This window comes from Pygoscelis adeliae, unplaced genomic scaffold (genome assembly GCF_000699105.1).
Source record: "Pygoscelis adeliae isolate BGI_AS28 unplaced genomic scaffold, ASM69910v1 Scaffold103, whole genome shotgun sequence".
NCBI lineage: Eukaryota > Metazoa > Chordata > Aves > Sphenisciformes > Spheniscidae > Pygoscelis > Pygoscelis adeliae.
The window spans coordinates 5,635,444-5,651,587 of NW_008824723.1; the positions used below are offsets into that span (position 1 = coordinate 5,635,444).

General features: G+C 43.4%; 1 protein-coding gene across 1 annotated transcript in view; it reads right to left on the reverse strand.

The window, feature by feature from the left end:
- Positions 1-924: 924 nt before the first annotated feature.
- Positions 925-16,144, reverse strand: part of ST3GAL1 (ST3 beta-galactoside alpha-2,3-sialyltransferase 1) — a 22,219-nt gene continuing 6,999 nt past the window's right edge. The window contains exons 2-6 of the mRNA XM_009323367.1: positions 12,758-12,954; positions 9,416-9,595; positions 5,418-5,463; positions 3,298-3,417; positions 925-1,428 (exon numbers count right to left, since the gene is read on the reverse strand). Coding sequence (XP_009321642.1) covers positions 1,255-1,428; positions 3,298-3,417; positions 5,418-5,463; positions 9,416-9,595; positions 12,758-12,954 — 717 coding nt within the window. The 3' untranslated portion in view covers positions 925-1,254. The remainder of the gene's footprint in view (positions 1,429-3,297; positions 3,418-5,417; positions 5,464-9,415; positions 9,596-12,757; positions 12,955-16,144) is intronic.

The window sequence follows — 16,144 nt, forward strand, 5'->3', positions numbered from 1 at the left end:
ATAGGATCAGCTTGCGTAGATTGTGTCCTTGTAGATGCTGCTACAGGGCAAAAGATTCCTCTTGTATTACTAGCTGATATCCCAACCCATGATATTTCTTCCATTTCAAATAGAGACCTTGCAAAGAGATTTATAAAAAAATAAGAGGAAAAGTTTCCTTGGAACTTTTGGGTATTTTCCCATAAAAAAGGTAAAAGCTACCTTTAAAAATTAGTCTCGTTTGTGTTTGCTCAAATACAATATAGGAGCTGTTATTATTGTTTCTGACTACAAAAGTATACCACATGGAGGCTAGACTTTGGTTAATTTTTCCCCCTTTTATAAAAAAGTTTAATTTAGGGTTTGTCATCTGTAAAAAAAAATCACATCTGTTGCAATTATAAAAGGCACATATAAAAGACTGAAAGAAAAAAGTCCACTTTCCAACCTTAAAATGGTTAAATAAAAATGAGCATTCCAGAGTATTTTCCACCAAAAAAAAAAAGAAATAAAAATTATATATAACCAAAAAAGACAAACATACAAGTGGCTAAAAAGGCCATTTTTTTTTTTTTCTGGAGTTTTCGGTATTGTTTTCTCTCTCATTATGGCTGTATAGGAAGCAATATTAAATAATATATGATCAGAGATGATTTGATCCATATTTTCTAGATGCTATTAATGCAGAATGAGGCAATGGCTGAAAAATTTGCTACTCCAGGCAACTTCATCATGTTTTTGCTTAATACATCATGAAACCAGAAGTAATAGAGGAAACAGAAGAGACAGTTCAAAAAGAAGATGAACAGCAGAAGTGAATTCATTTCTTTGAGGTAATCCTTACTATGATGTTCACAGCTGCCCTAGCGGGTCTCAAGTCCCAGAAGTTATTTTCACTCTTCTTCAAGGATCTCCTGCCTTACTCGAGGAAAGAACACACACACAAACAGCAGTTCCTGTGCCCAGGTTTCCCCTAATTGCAACAGGCAGATCTTTCATCAGTAATTCAAGAATCAAGCCGTAAAGCCTAAGCAGAGATTCATTTGTTCCCACAACTGATTGGTAGTCGCCAGCTATCTGTAGATAGGAAATCACATGCAGCGTGGAAGCCGGTCCTCAGCCGAGCTCCCTGTGGTGAGCATTGCAGCAGTGAGACGCTCCAAATCCACTGCAGGTTCACGCATTCAAACCTGCTGGGTGCCCAGATCATCTTCACCGAGTTTTGTTCTGCTGCATGTTGGAAATTGCAGCCCCCACTTCTCCCCACGGCAAGGGTCATCTGCCCTTGAAAAAATTTATTTTTTCAATGGAAGCAAGAGTCAAAGTTACATTGAACTCAAAATCCCCATCATGGACGCCTGTCTTCCGGAAAGCCCCAGCTGAAGCGTTGTTTTCCCAGTAATGATGCCAGTGTCCTTTGCTGTCTGCTCCAAAACCATACACATTCACCTAGGAAGTAAGAGAGAACTAGTGTTACGGCCTGGAAAGCAATTGGTCTTCATCTGAAATGTTGAAGAAACTCTCTTGATTCTCAGTTTATCTATAGGCAGCAGCACTTGAGGACCTCGGTGGTGTGCCAAGCTATTCCGCTGCATGAGATGATGCAACCACAGGGTAACGACCCAAGGCCTACTCAAGGGACATTATATCCTAAGATATGCTGAGACCACCACCATACCTGAACCCAGACAGAAAAGGAAATTTCTGTCCATGAATTCTTGTTTAGCAATATGAAAAACACATTCCTGTCCCCTAAGCGTGATGTTTGACCCCAGGAGGTCAGTGGCTTGGGATGGAAATCTCCTCTTTAGCTGATTAAGGCCACAAAGAGTGGAAAAATTTTGGGTTTGCTCCTAGTCTTCCAAATGATGACCCATGTGAACCCCCACTATATGCATAATTGTATGACATTTGCAGTCACTTCAGAGGCAGATGGACATGATGTTCTTTGTGTGTATACTCCTATGGCCTTTCCTCTCCCAACGGCTCATTTATCGATGGCTATGCCTGTCTCCTCTGGTGATAAAAGTCCAAACATCACAGTTGACTTATTTAAACTGAGAGTGGCGATATGGCTGGGTTTGAAAGGGTCATAGCCCACAAAACAAGTGCCCTAACCCATCCACATCTGGACCCACCCAAATATGAGCTCATTTTAAGTTATTTTTGATAACGTCAGAGCCTTGCTCATTGCCTGCTTACCAGAAAACAGGCTCCACCCGAGCCACCCATCCTATCTGCCTTGACTATGGTACAGTTTCTGCCAGCATCATTAGGAGTATTTCCATCACTTCTCCGAGCACCACAGGCCTAGGTGACAAAAGTTCCCTTTCATCAGCAGACCTGTGTCCAGGCCAAGGATTTTGCCAGCATAGTGATTTTTATCCCGCATGCTGACAAGCCCATTCTTGCAGGATTTTGTAGAGCAGACCTGGCCTTACAGTAACTAGCTAAGTCTCCTATCACCTAGGAGCACCTCATATCACTCAAGTCAGGGATTTTCCTCAAGTAACTGCTGGAGCAGAGGCATTTACCATAACCTACAAACCCACACGCTTGGGTTTGAAAATAGACCATCTGCACTCCCCAAATTGGCTTATGTAAGAGCTGATCATCAAAGTTCTTCAGGGGATTATGTTTAAGATTTAGATATCCAAATGGAGGTGCCTGAGCATCCATTACAGTCAGTGGCGATTCAGGTAGCAGTCACTGGAAACCAGGGAGTGATCCTGCTCCCCTGATGTCTTACCAGGAGGTTGGTTTGCTGAATCAGCCTCTTGGCTCCACTGATTAGACAGATATTACCTCAATGCAGTTACCCAAACATAAGTGCCATTTGAGATGCCCTTGGGTACTCAATACATCTACTCAAGGCAGGCAGATATCAAACAAGGCCAAGAGATTCGTACTTTTCTGGTCTGGCAGCTGGAGGCAGAGGGCATGCCCAGGGCAACACCAATGGCTCTAGGTGCCTAAACAGTGAGACAAAATATAATTTGGACTTCCACTAACAAAATGGGCATGGACATCATCCATATTTAGATGTCTTTTAATGCCAAGTGGAATCTCATTATTTATGTTGAATTATATTGCCCTAGAATGCATCTTAAACCCTACCACTTGCTGACATTAAAAAAATCAGTCACTCAGTTGAGCGTATCTACATGTTACTGAGGACTCTACATCTATTTGAAGAAGCAAACAGCAGAGAAGATGGAGACAGGGAAATAAAGACTGAGTGAGTGGTCAGGGCATGTTCCTGGCACTTCAGTGTGAAATGTCCCGATTTTTTATCCATATATCCAAACATAGCCAGACCTCATCGCATACGTGGAGTGCAAATATCAAAGACAGAAGGCCTGTGGAGGGGTATCTCCCATGATGCTGGAGCCAGTTTTCATAGACGTATTTCATAAAAGCTGGATTATAAACCAGGATCTAGGTAAAATTGGAGAGAAAGGCTCATTAGTAAAATACCCTGGGAAAAAAACCAACAGTAGCATGTAATCCCTAAAGGACACTGGGGTAGGGGAGTGGGGGAGAAAGGAATATTAGTTATTCCCTGAGGGCGGGTGAAAGGGAAAAATAAAGTCCCATAGTTAAGTGCATTCAAGAATATTTCCCATTTGCAATTACACATGAATATTCCTTTCTTGGTCTTGATACCCCATCTGCTTACACTGATGTAAATCCTGGGTGATTCCTACTGAAACCAGTGGGTATGAAATGGCACAAGTGAGAAGAAAATTAGGCATTCAGCTCTCCCTGCAGCGTCCTGCTGTAACGCAGGTGAGCTCTGGGGAGTTGGAGGCCTAAGCAAGGCAAGGGTAAGATGCCATGCCAGATTTCATAGAATCATAGAATCACTTAGGTTGGAAAAGACCCTTAAGATCATTGAGTCCATCTGTAATTTGGGTGGGAACGTAGGAGCAACAGCATCTTCTGCACAATACGCCAACCATGTCTTTGTATCTCTATAGGTACAGATCTAAGGAAACCAGGGGTCAGGTATAAACTATCAGGAAGCCTATCAGGTTGCATCAGCTGCATTTCTCCTGTTTCCCAAACATCTTATTTTTCTATGCTTTTTTTTTTTTTTCTAAAGACATAAAGTGCATTTGGTTACCTCCTGGTGAAATTATGAGGCCATCTAATGGAGACAGAGCACTTAAGATCAGCCCTGAGTGTACAGTAAATCCAAGGACTGGTGGGAGCCCTTGGTTTCAACCCCGTTCCCTGAATCAGGCAAAGAGAGGCTTTTCCCTCCATGCTGCATTTGTAATTAGAGTGACAGCGTTTCAGTGCTATCTGGTTAGCTGCAGGGCTTTTCCTTTTTCAAAGTCAGAGGTTAATTGCTGGTATTGTATCTGTGTGTAATCGCTTCTCACAGGGTGTTTTGCATTTCGTGGGAAGAAATACAACCTTCACATCTCCCTGCTTGGGAAGCTGCTGCATATGGCCAGCCATACCCTGGGCTGGTGCTACTCAACTGTGACGTGAGTTTAACAACCTGCCGTAGTGCATCTCACAAGGGTTTTGCAGAGGTTAACGTGTTCCTCATAACAGGTAGGGATGAGTGATAAGTGATTATTTAATACCCCCAGAGGTCCATGGTTTGAAGCACAGGGATATAAACTGATACTGGTTAAAGGTCTCATTTGAAGCCTTTGGCAAAACCTGGCCTCCTGAAAGAAGGACATGTGCATTAACCTGTAATTTTAATGCTCTGGGGCTAACGTCATACTTTACCAGCCCTTGAGACATTAGGAGCCTGAGCTTCTCTGAAAATCAGCCTCTCCAAAGGCTGAGAGAATAAAACTTTTATTTTGCTGGAAGGTCTGTGGAAGAGGAAGCGTCTTTTACCTGTCCCTACATAGCCTGCCTTGGTTATGTCCATGCAGCTACAACAACAAAAGTCTTTGCACGGTGGCGAAAGGTGCGACGTAGGCATGACCATCCTGCCCCAGGGGAAATCCTGCCTCCAGCAGTAGGGCATGTCTATTAAACCACAACATACTTGGACAATGAGTCAGTATGCATGGGTTGGACTCTATTCTGACTGCTGTAGGGTGGGCACCAGGTTTGTCCATCTTTCTTCAACCTTCTCAGAAAGTGGGGTCCCCTGGCCGATTGCCTTCTACACATCCACACTATGGATGGGAGAAGTGGCATGGCACAGATCGTGTCTACATTGCTCAATTCTGTCTCTGTGCAAAACAGAGAATATTCCTTGGTCTGCGCTATCCTGCAAACCTTGCTTGAACATTGCCTGTGAGAGTATTAATACACTTGGGACAAAACCAGCATGGATTTGGCCTGAGCCCAGTCTCCAGGCTTGTTTAATTCGGTACAGGCAGTTATTACAGCTGTGGGCTAAGAGCCTTCCCCAAGAGTCATTGATACCATCTTGAATTCTCCACTGACTCAGCATTGCTCACCTTTTCTTTTTTGACTTTGATTTTCCGTGGAACTGGAATATATGTGCTGTTAGAAGAAAAAAAAACACCACCAAGATTAGTAAAAGCCCAACATATTAATATTTTCCTGTATTTCCAAAGAAAGAAAGAATATTCTTCATGTACAGGAATATATTCAAATTATTTGAAAGCAATAAATTCAAGAAATTGTTGGAAAATGAGGCTGCAATTAAGTAATACAGCATGAAAAGACCTGAGGTGTCACTGAAGCAAGTTTATAGGAAGCCATTACATTTTTGAATTTTCAAGCTAATTATTGACAGTAGGACACCAAAGATTTAGTTGACAATATATTGTAAAGTTAATATTATGAGGAGCCCATGACTGTTGCAGTCTTTGCACTTTGATGACGGGAAGGGCTTTCCATTTAATTTCATGGCAGAAAAGCCTTTTCCCACCAGGGGGAGACTTTTCCCCTCCTAATACTTGAAGCTACTGCACGATTTTCAGAGTAGGTGGTAGGAAGAGTTAATTTCTGTGGTTACGTGCGACTCTGGCATTCCCAGTACACAGCCCCTCACCAGCAAGCTATTCCCCTCCTCCCCAGGGAGATGCTGAAGGCTTCCTGCAGTTCCCAGCATAAAACTTTCAAGTCATACCTTATGACTGGGTCGAAATCACGAGTCATGTCTTGAAAACAAAAAAAAAATCTTTTCTTCCCCATATCTCATGCACAGTGCATGCTGGCATTGTGCTCATCATGAGTGCTGTAAAAAAAAAATCTCCCCGACTTTGTTTCAAGTGAGAAAATTCTGAACCGGCCTTGTAACTGGACTATATCCCAAAATGTACCCTGCATACTTTTTAGATGGGTTGTGATAAATCACCAAAATCTTCCATTAGTTCAGTCTAAATGTTTTTGCTTGATTTTTGGTAACAACAGGGTTCCTGTGATTAATGTTTTATTTCTCTTTGAACCATGCATCATCAGCACTTTGAAACATTAATCTAATCTTCCCAAACTGGTGGTGACCCAGCAATGTCCTCATCTCCTCAGGTACTTCTGGGCATCCCTGACGTTAGATCCCTGCTCCAGCCTGGATGCAGTGAAAGATGTGACAGATGGGTTCCACTCCCACCCCCCCGAGATGTGGCACAAGATGCTAATGGGGAAAGAGACACCCATGCAGACTTCTTAATCTGCCCTCAGCAAATCTGCCCTTGCGTCTGCTTCCCATGCCTGACCTTGGTTAGCAAAGTCGGTAGAAGTAGGCTTGGTGATCCCATAAGGATCACATAAAGGGCTGCTTTGCTGGTAAAATCTCCTCATTATTATATAAATAAACAGCCAGTCTTTTCTGAAAAGGTGATGTGGAGGAATCAAGAGGGCCATATTTCATGGACATCTAGGCAGGTACAGTAGAAGACCAAAGTGAACACTGTGCAATATTCAAGACAGTATTTGCAGACAGCTCTAATCCAACCAGGATACTACTGTAGCCCTTGTCAGATGACGTTAGTTATTTTAATCATGGGATATTTCATTTTTTCAGAAGCAACACCCAAGTCCTGCTGTCACTTCATACAATCAAATGGGACATGTCTGAGAGAATCGTTCAGCTATCGATTCAATCTAATATTAAGGCCATCTGCACTTTGGCTTTTCTTTTGAACCATAATACAGGATGCTTATCTTTTTTAACTATGAGTGCACTAAGGTGATTATTTCTTCTCTTCTAAAATACCGAATTTCAGATGGGTTTTATTTTTATTTGATGCTTTCTCCCCTTTACTAATGTACAATCAACAATTTATACACTGTATCTAACATCATTGTGTGTTTAATGCATGCTCATAGGTTTATTCTGCTAGCCTAAAATTATGTTAAATGTATTGCTATGATTTGTGTGCTTATGATTTTCTGGTTTTATTGCTCCAGCATGTGCCAGCTTATTAATTATGCAATTTCCCTTCTTTGAGTATGGCAAAAATCTTAAAATACTGGTATTTCTTTCATGGGGTTAAATACTCACATGCTAATTTATACCAGATGCTTACCAAGTCCATGTATACAATCTAATTATAAATATATAATATATCCTGTAATTTATTAAGCAAATATGTTTTTCTTTTGATGTGCTGTGACTGCCTTGTAGTCAACCAGTTATATCTTCCTGACAGGCTAAGGGCTCATTCAACTTTACCGCTGCAACCCACTTGCTGCCACTTCTGAAGGTAAATACTCGACAAAAAATAATGAACAGCTTTGCAATCTGGGCACAGAGCAGTGACAGTGATGGAAACACAGATGGGTGACGATGGCAGCAACTGGCCCTCTGTGAGCACCTCTTCCTAGTGCAGGCATGGATTTGACAAAGATGCAGCAAGGGGCTTCATTCAAAGGCCACTGAAGGCAGCTGGGAGCTTTCCATTGCTTCTGAGAGGATTTGGATCCAGGATTAAGGGTAGAGGTTCTCAATCTTTTTAATCAATACAGCTTCTAAAGGAAAAAAAACCTAAGCTTTGCAAAAAAGGTGATATTTTTAAGCCAATTGTCTAAGTGGCTGATTTTTCCGAGATATGAGTGTGTCCTGAAGATGGATTTTTTCAAGACAACTTATGACTGTATATACTAAGTGCTGGTGGCAAAAAAGGTAAAAAGACACTAAACCAGATTTGTTACAAGTTAAGAGATTCTTAATAAGAAGTGAAAAGAATCTAAAATGCATTTGCAAAGAGAGAAAAGAAAAAGAAAAGAAGAAATAAAACTCCATTTGTTGTCCCATCTAAAAGTTTTCCTTAAAAATGAGAAGCGGGTCTTATTCCCAGTCAACAGGGACATATTTTTACAAGTTTTTAATCTTCTGAGACCCTGAAATTGGGAAAAAAGTTGACAAGTTTTGAAATACTTCTCTCTGGAATAAAGTAATCTGATCTGCTGTTGCTGTCTATGTGTAGCAAGGCGCCACCGAGCAATCCCACCAGGCTGTGGCTTTACATCCAGCAGATAACTTCACACACAGTACAAATGTCATGTATTTCATTCTCTGGATTAGGAAAAGCCAGCTTATAGGAAGGGAGAGAATCTGCTAGCAGGCATCCAGAAGAAACACGTGTTTTGTTCAGATTTCTAATTCTAGTGCTGCCATAAATGTATTAAGCAGGACAACATTTACTTCTGAAAGTACAAAGAAGAAATGGAGAATAAATAACAGTGTGGCACATAATTGCCAGGTAAAACATGTTAATTTAAAGCTAAGGCACACAGGTGACACACGAAACAATGGTGTCTCCTCTGCACAGTTCTCAATCACCTTCCACCAGGAAAGACAGAGAGAACTCCTGACCATCCTGTCCAGGGGAGGATGCTGTGGATGGGGGACTAAGTGTCCCAGTTTGCTTCTGTTCTTACTGCCTTCTGTGAGCAGTCTGCACATTCCTCTCTGCCTCCTTGTCCTCTTCTGCAAATGGCATAATATATGTTGGAGGACCACTTGGCCACCCAAGCGTCTTAGGTGGGATAATCCAGGTGTCTAAGACCACTGCTGAAATAATAACCCACCAAACACCTGACTCTGCAGAAGGCTTTCTGATGGGTACGTCTGGGTACGGGCATGCTGGCTGCACCCGCTGTACTCCCAAGGGACTGGAGAGGAGGAAGGATGAACAGAAGCCCAAAATGAGGCACTGAACCCCAAAGCCCAGGAAGCCACTGCTCAAACTGGCCACCTCCAGCAGCAAAAGTCCCCCTTTCATTTCTCTGAGACCACTGTGTGGGGCTGTGAAGAGCTGGATCTGCATCTTCACCTCAAAGACTGCACCATAACATTAAGCTTTTCCTAGAAAACAAGTGTTCAGGATTGAACCCTGACCTGAGAGGGTCTGTAAAGCTCCCCTAGGCCTTAGAAGGGAAATCCCTCAGAAGCAGGGGTTTGCCCAGCATGGGCTTTTCTGTCCTACAGCAACATGTGGGGGCTCCCACCCCTTCAGCCTGCTCACTCAGGGCTGTCCTTACTCACAAGTTGATTGTGCCTGTGGTGAGAGCGGTCACAACCCAGCGCAGGTCCAGAGTTTTGAAGGGGATCAGGATCATGCTCACGTTTTCTTCCAGTTCTTTGTAGCTCTCGGGGTAAATGAAGTGGTGAGTGGTCTTGCTCCCAACATCTGATTCGTAGCCAGTAGTGGGAGCACGGTTCATTCTGCAGCCCAAAATTAACACGTGAGAGAGTGAGGAAGTGGGAGAGGAATTAGGTAGGTACAAACATGTGTGATTCTCTCCTAAATCATTTGCTTGAGGTGGCAGGAAAATGCTCCCATGGCTAAGGAGAGTGCTGTATGCAGGGTCTTCAGACAGCCTTGACAGTGTGTAGTGGTCCTCAAGCGGGCTGAAATGGCCATCACCCATAGTGGATAAATTAAAAGTAAATGAAAGCTCAGCTTTAGTGTGGTATTCCTTGGACTGAATGAGAGTTTCTGCCAAGCAAGAGTATCTCTGAGCACATCCCTCGGTTCCCTTTACAGTCAGCAGAGAGCTGGTCAAAAGAGCAGTGAGTCTATGAGGACGCATCTCCTTTCATCCTAAAGCTGAAGCCTCCAGTAGGTGAGAAAAATATTGCCCTGAAGTCCATTAGCTTGACTTCTTGCAGTTTCATTCCCCCATCTGTACAGGTGTATTTGGATGTCTAGGGTCAAGGTAACAAACCATGTTATGTGTGATAAGAAGCAGCAAGTATTTCTTATGGTCCTCCCACGAAAAGGCACCAAAGCCACAGTGACAAATCCCGGCCCTACTGCTGCCACTTCATTTACTCAAATCTTACTTTGTAGTATGTCCCTCAACTTCGATACATCTACCTAGGGTCACTCCGCCCACACGTGGTGTGCTTTCAGTAACCCTGGGGTCAGTGCATGGAGATCTGCCCAGGGCCCACCAGGGCTCAGTGAAAATGTGTTGGCCAAACAGGGCTACTTTACGTTGGGCGTATCAGTGACCAGGGAACAGAGGGGCTTCTGAACTCAGGACTGCAGAAACACCTCTACGCATGTGTTCCCTCCTGAAAGCAAATCTGGGAACACATCAGCAATTCCCAATTAGCTCACTGCTAGTAGAGATTTGCGTGTTTCCATGGTGCAGCGTAATGCAGATTAGAGATCCCCAAAGTGGCTCTGACTGACCTTGCATGAATCCACGCTGCCGTGAAACACCATGGAGAAAACCCCAAGCTGGCTCTGAGCAGAATGGGGTTTCTCTGTAGCCCAGTAGAGTATCCTGCAGAGACATTAGCTCAGCTCCTGGCAGAAGTGAGGGGAGGACAAGGAAGGCTGTAGCTGACAAGATGATGATGAGCATTGTACATTGCCAGACAAAACGTTGTCCTGGTCACTGATAACAGGGGAGGTAAAATCTGTTTATCAAGTCTATGCCAGGCAGTGTTATTGCAGTGCTGCCCCCAGGTGAATTAGTTAACTCTCTCAAGGGGAGTTTTTAGCATTGGCAGACTATCCTGCCAGCCTGTGAGGACTTGTTATTGAGTTAGCCTCTTCCCTGCCAGCGACCTGCATTGTACTGTGTAGAAATACTCAGTAAAGCATGAGATTGACTGTATTTTATCTTGAGATAAGTCAGTCTGAGATATGAAATATGGGGGGTTCTGTCAGGACAAAGCCAAGGGTAGCACCTTAGTTATGTTACTCACACCATGCCCTCAGTCTATGTACTTTCACCACCATCTGTGGTGGGGCTGCCTGGGCAGCATGCCAGAAGGCAGCAGTCACACCCAGTCTGAGCAGGAAGGACCAAGCAGGAATTTCTTTCTGTCATGGAAGTAGATAGAAACAAATAAAAGTGGGCTGGAACACAGTGTTTGGAAGGAAAGGTGTCCCCTTAGACTCCCGGGCTTTTCCCCGCACTTGGCTGTATTGACAGAGCATGTGCAAGTGAATATCAGGTCACCAGAGACTTTGTTTGGTGGATTAACACACAGAGGAGTCAGCTTCTCTGCACAAGTTTCCACAGTGAATCCTAAAAACTTGTGCCATCTCTTCAAATCTGGCTTGAGATCCCTAAAATAGAAATCAGAGCCTGGAAGGTTCAATTTCAAATCATTGAGAGTTTCTCCCTTGCCAGGGATGCACGGCTACGGCAAAGGTTATGCCTCAGAGCAGAAACCCGCATCCGAGTGTGCTACTCTAGTTACTACTCAAAAAAGTTGCCTTTGAGTCTAGCAAAGCCTTTTCTGCATGAATCTGGAAACGCAGGCCAGGCAAGATAAGAAAGTCCACACAGGAACGGGGCTGTCTCCATAGCGAGGGACACGGAGTTAAGCATAAATGCACCTCAGCTGCCTCACATTTGCAACGTGCAGGATTAACGTTGAGGGCTCTTCACTTCCTTTTGTGGATCTGAAGACCAGGTTGGCTGCCTCTGCCTTTGGGAAGGTACTTTTGGCAGAGGGCAAGGTGTGCAGCTGAAGGAAGCCACTCCTGAAACGATTTATTGTGAACATTTAGATGTCATCTAAAGACGCTACAGTGTGTCCAAGCCACACTGGAAGCCAAGTGGCCTAAGGTGGTTTAAGAGTTCAAATAGTGCTAATCTTCTGCTGATTCACTCTTGACTTCAGTTCACCGCTTCCTGCTAAAGGTTATGTTGTTTCTGAGAGTATAGTCCCACATGTTGTATTTTCAATAGCAATCCCTCCCTTCCAGGGCCTGCGTTGCTCCCCAAATTGTGCTGTACTGGCAGCTGCGGTGTGAAAGCTGGACAACGCATTTGGAGATGAACTTAGTCAGCCCAGGTATCTTGGCTGCCCTGTGGGTGATTAGCTCTGCTTACCTAGTTCCCGCTTGCGTTTCAGTGGGATAAATAGCCAACCTTCATTGCCTCGAAAGGAAGAGGCAATGTGACCCTTTACAAAGTAGCTGTGGCCAACCAGTTGTCTCCTGTCCACTGCAAAGTGACTTTGGCTTTCCCACCCCACTATTGCTTAAGAATGAACCAGTGCAAGAAAGTCAAATCTGATACAGCCAATTAAGTGTGTAAAAGATGACTTGTGAGTACTAGCTGCAGAAATAACTTTTACTCAAAACTGCAGGTTTTTTCAGCTATGTTTTTTAACACAGGCAATTATGGATAGTGCAGAACAAGCTACAGTATCAACACCTATTCATGTGTTTTTCCAAACTAAACCATGAGGTCATATCTCCAAGACACATAGTTCACATCCCTGGAACTTAGATTTGACCGAAGTACCAGATTTCACTAGATAGCCCCTGAAATCTTGTTTGCTCACTTGCCCCCCCCAAATACCAGTGAATCTTAAACAACAGAGACATCTTGAGCCAAGGTGGTGCCTACTCACCTGAGCACAAAGTCATGGGAGTCAATATCTTGGCCATACCGAGACTGCAGAAGGTTCCCAGAGTTGCCCACGACGGCGCACCGTCTGCACATGTAAGTGCCTCGCTCCTGCAGTGGATCCCCATCCCCGGGAATGATCCCAAACAATTCACTGAGAGTAGCATTAATATTCTTCGGAGTTTTCTCTCCTTGCAATTTCTGTTAGGGAGAGAAATTACTCCAGGTTACCAATATAGCTAGCTTTTCTGTGAGCAAGACATAGCTTCAGATGTCTTCTCAAAGACCATTCTTGCATCTACCTGCAGACACTGTCTCCTGCAGCATCTGTTACAAGGCTTCGAGTTGGGAGCAGAAGTGTGAAAAAAAAAGTGGAAAATCCCTTCCCATTAACTTTTTTAACTTGGCTCTCCTTTTCTCTTCCTTTTCCTTCGATTCCCTCACCTCCTCAGTCTATATCTAGCCATGGTGGAACAGATTATGCATTTTCCCCACGGCTGACCTTAGCAGCATAAGTGTTCTTCTGGTGCCTATAAGTCTAATCACACCTTGGGCCAAATATCTTGTTAGGACGTGTATAAGATTTCTTTCACCCCTCCTAGGAAGGACAGAAGAGTCTCAGGGAACCTGATGGAGCACAGAAGTGGCTGACACCCCTTGCACAACTTTTGGCATATGCCAGAAGTGGGGGTGGGAGGTCTTATTGCTGCTGTTCTGGACTGTGGAAGAACCAGCTGCCAGGGCAATAGGATACCACAGTAAAGTAGAGTTAGCCCTGAGGGTTGGAGACATAAAATAATCTAAAACATTCTCCAGGATGAAGAAAACCACCCGGACCTTGGTCATTGTGTCTGTTGCCATGGAGGGAAACTCTTTTGTAGCAGCTCTGTGGTGCATGGTGGAAACAATGGCTGGATCAGAAAGGTACAGGCAAGGTGCAGGGCAGGTGATGGACAGACACTCCCTTTTTGGGGCTTTGCTCTCTGAGGGCTACTAAAGGGGTTGGGAGTGCTGGCAGGCTCACAAAAAGCATTGCCCACCCTCACAGTGCCGCTTGCTTGCAAGTTCACAATGGGAGAATGGTTCCTAACACAAAATGTGCCAAAAGACTCTGCCCTTGCTCTGGCAGCCCAGGGCAAGGAGAGACAGGGAGGGAGGGAGGAGAAACACCTTTTCCCACGACTCCCAGCAATGGCCTGGGGTAATTTGGCTTTAGTTTCCAATGCATTTCCCTCGACTGCACCAGGAACTGTTAATTTGTCCTGCTATCTCTCTCTCTTACACACAAACACAAACAGATGTATCACTGTAATTTTTGTTTAAATGTCATGCTTTCTCTTTGCAGACCTGTAAAGCAACCTTATTTGCACTGAATTGAACAACAGGTCTGTGGAGCTCAGAGCTAGAAGACAACATTGGGGCCAAGAACTTGAAACAAAGAAGACAAAGAAATATTGCATACTTCGACTTAAGCTTCCTGCTAATCCTTGCTAGCCTATATACTCATATATGGACTGCACAAGGTGATTAGGATGCAAGGTAATTAGGATGCCCAGGCAAGCACTGCCATTATTAACATGTATGTCACTCTTCAGTGAATGGCTCAATTATTTAAGTGAAAAAGGTTATCTTCTTCTAAATTTGTGTGTGATGCTACAAACACATGTTCACATATCTGAACTCTTGTGTATTCTTTATGAATCCAATCTAACCTGTTTTTACTCTGAATATATGAAAAACATTTAATGTTAGAAAGCCTGCAGCCTTCAAAATAAACGGAGGCTTCATAGATGTCTTAGGGTGTAGTATCAGGTGTATAATGTAGAAAAATCCAACCTTTTTTTAAAAAGGAACTTACTTTGACTTTTTTGAACACATATGTGCATACACCCATGTATACTCTCTCTCTGTAAAGGTGAACTGACATTAACTGTCTTTAAGAAATGAAAGGGAAAACCACCAAAAATGCACCAAAGCATTTTTAAGAACATAGTTATTCTGGGGAAAAAAAACCAAAAACCTATTCTTGAACTGGTTTTGTCTGAGCAAATTCAGATGAGGAAGGTAATTTTCAGAAAATTCTAAGTACCTGAGCCCCCTTTTTAAGTTAAATTGCCTTTTCAGCCAGAACGATAGCATCAGTAAAGGAAAGGACCTGGAGTATTGACTTCCGTTTGATGCATTAAAATGGTAAGAAACATTATCATGGATAGGCACCTCCATTTACACAGAACAGGGATCTGCCTTTTCTTTCTGTTATGCTGCTATCAGTCTAGAGTAACTCTATAGCAACCAAGTTAAAACATGGGCACCAAGACCAGCCAGAGAGCAGGACACCATTGCCCTACGATCCCTCGGTTGTACACAATTTCCACAGCAGATTATTACTTACCTTAGAGATTCCCTCAGTGATGTTAAATATGATGATGACCTTATTGCACTGTGTGTTGAACATCCATACAATAAGACATCCATCCTTAACTCATTAAAAGTGCTCTGTTTTAATTTCCTCAGTGATTACCTGATTGGACTACACTTTTCAGGCCTAATCTTCAGTCAGCATTGGTTAGTCTTTGACATTTTAGCAAAACAGAGCAGAGCAGGCAATGAAGCTGGTTAACTCCAAGGCAGATAGTTTTTAAAAGTTCAGACTTAATGTGCAGCCAGTTCCTTATTGCACAATGTTTACTTGACTTCTTGAAAAAGACCATTTTAATAGCATCACAATTACAAACCAATTATAGCTCACTTTCCCACACCAAATTTTTGTCCTTTTTTTTGAGTAATGTTGTCTTTTTTTTTTTAACAGGCTCCCATCAGTCTGGCCTTTCCCATAAATCAACAAAAGCACTGGGTGAAAGTCTGTCCATGCTGTGCAAGGCAGAGCCATGTCAGTGCCATGTGGCTCTGCTGGGACAGCATCCTGCCTCCAGGTGCTGTAGATGTGTGCCAGTGATATGTGTATGGATATAGCTGCTAGAAGTGGAGTTAATAAACTGAAATACCTGACCCCTGTGTCCTAAGTGAAGTGGCTGCTTTTCTTAGAAGTCTGTGCAAGGAACAGCTGTGTCTAATGATGCAACTTAACCTCTTGCCCAAGTCCAAAATGCATCTTAACCCACCTTGTGTCCACATATAAAATATCACTAGGTCACTTAACACTCCAGCTCCACTCCACAAAATATTTGTCTGGCACTTGAGAGTCAACTCTTCACCTTAGGTTGTTAAAAACTATAATTGAAAGTCCAGATGGAGAAGTTTCGTAATCATCTTTACAGGGAAGACAAACTACCGTGTCCTCCCAGCCTTAGAAACTCCCCACTTCACACACAGAAGTTTACTAGCTGGTTTTGCATCCTCTTATTTAAAAAAAGCAAGGGGGGGGGGGGGG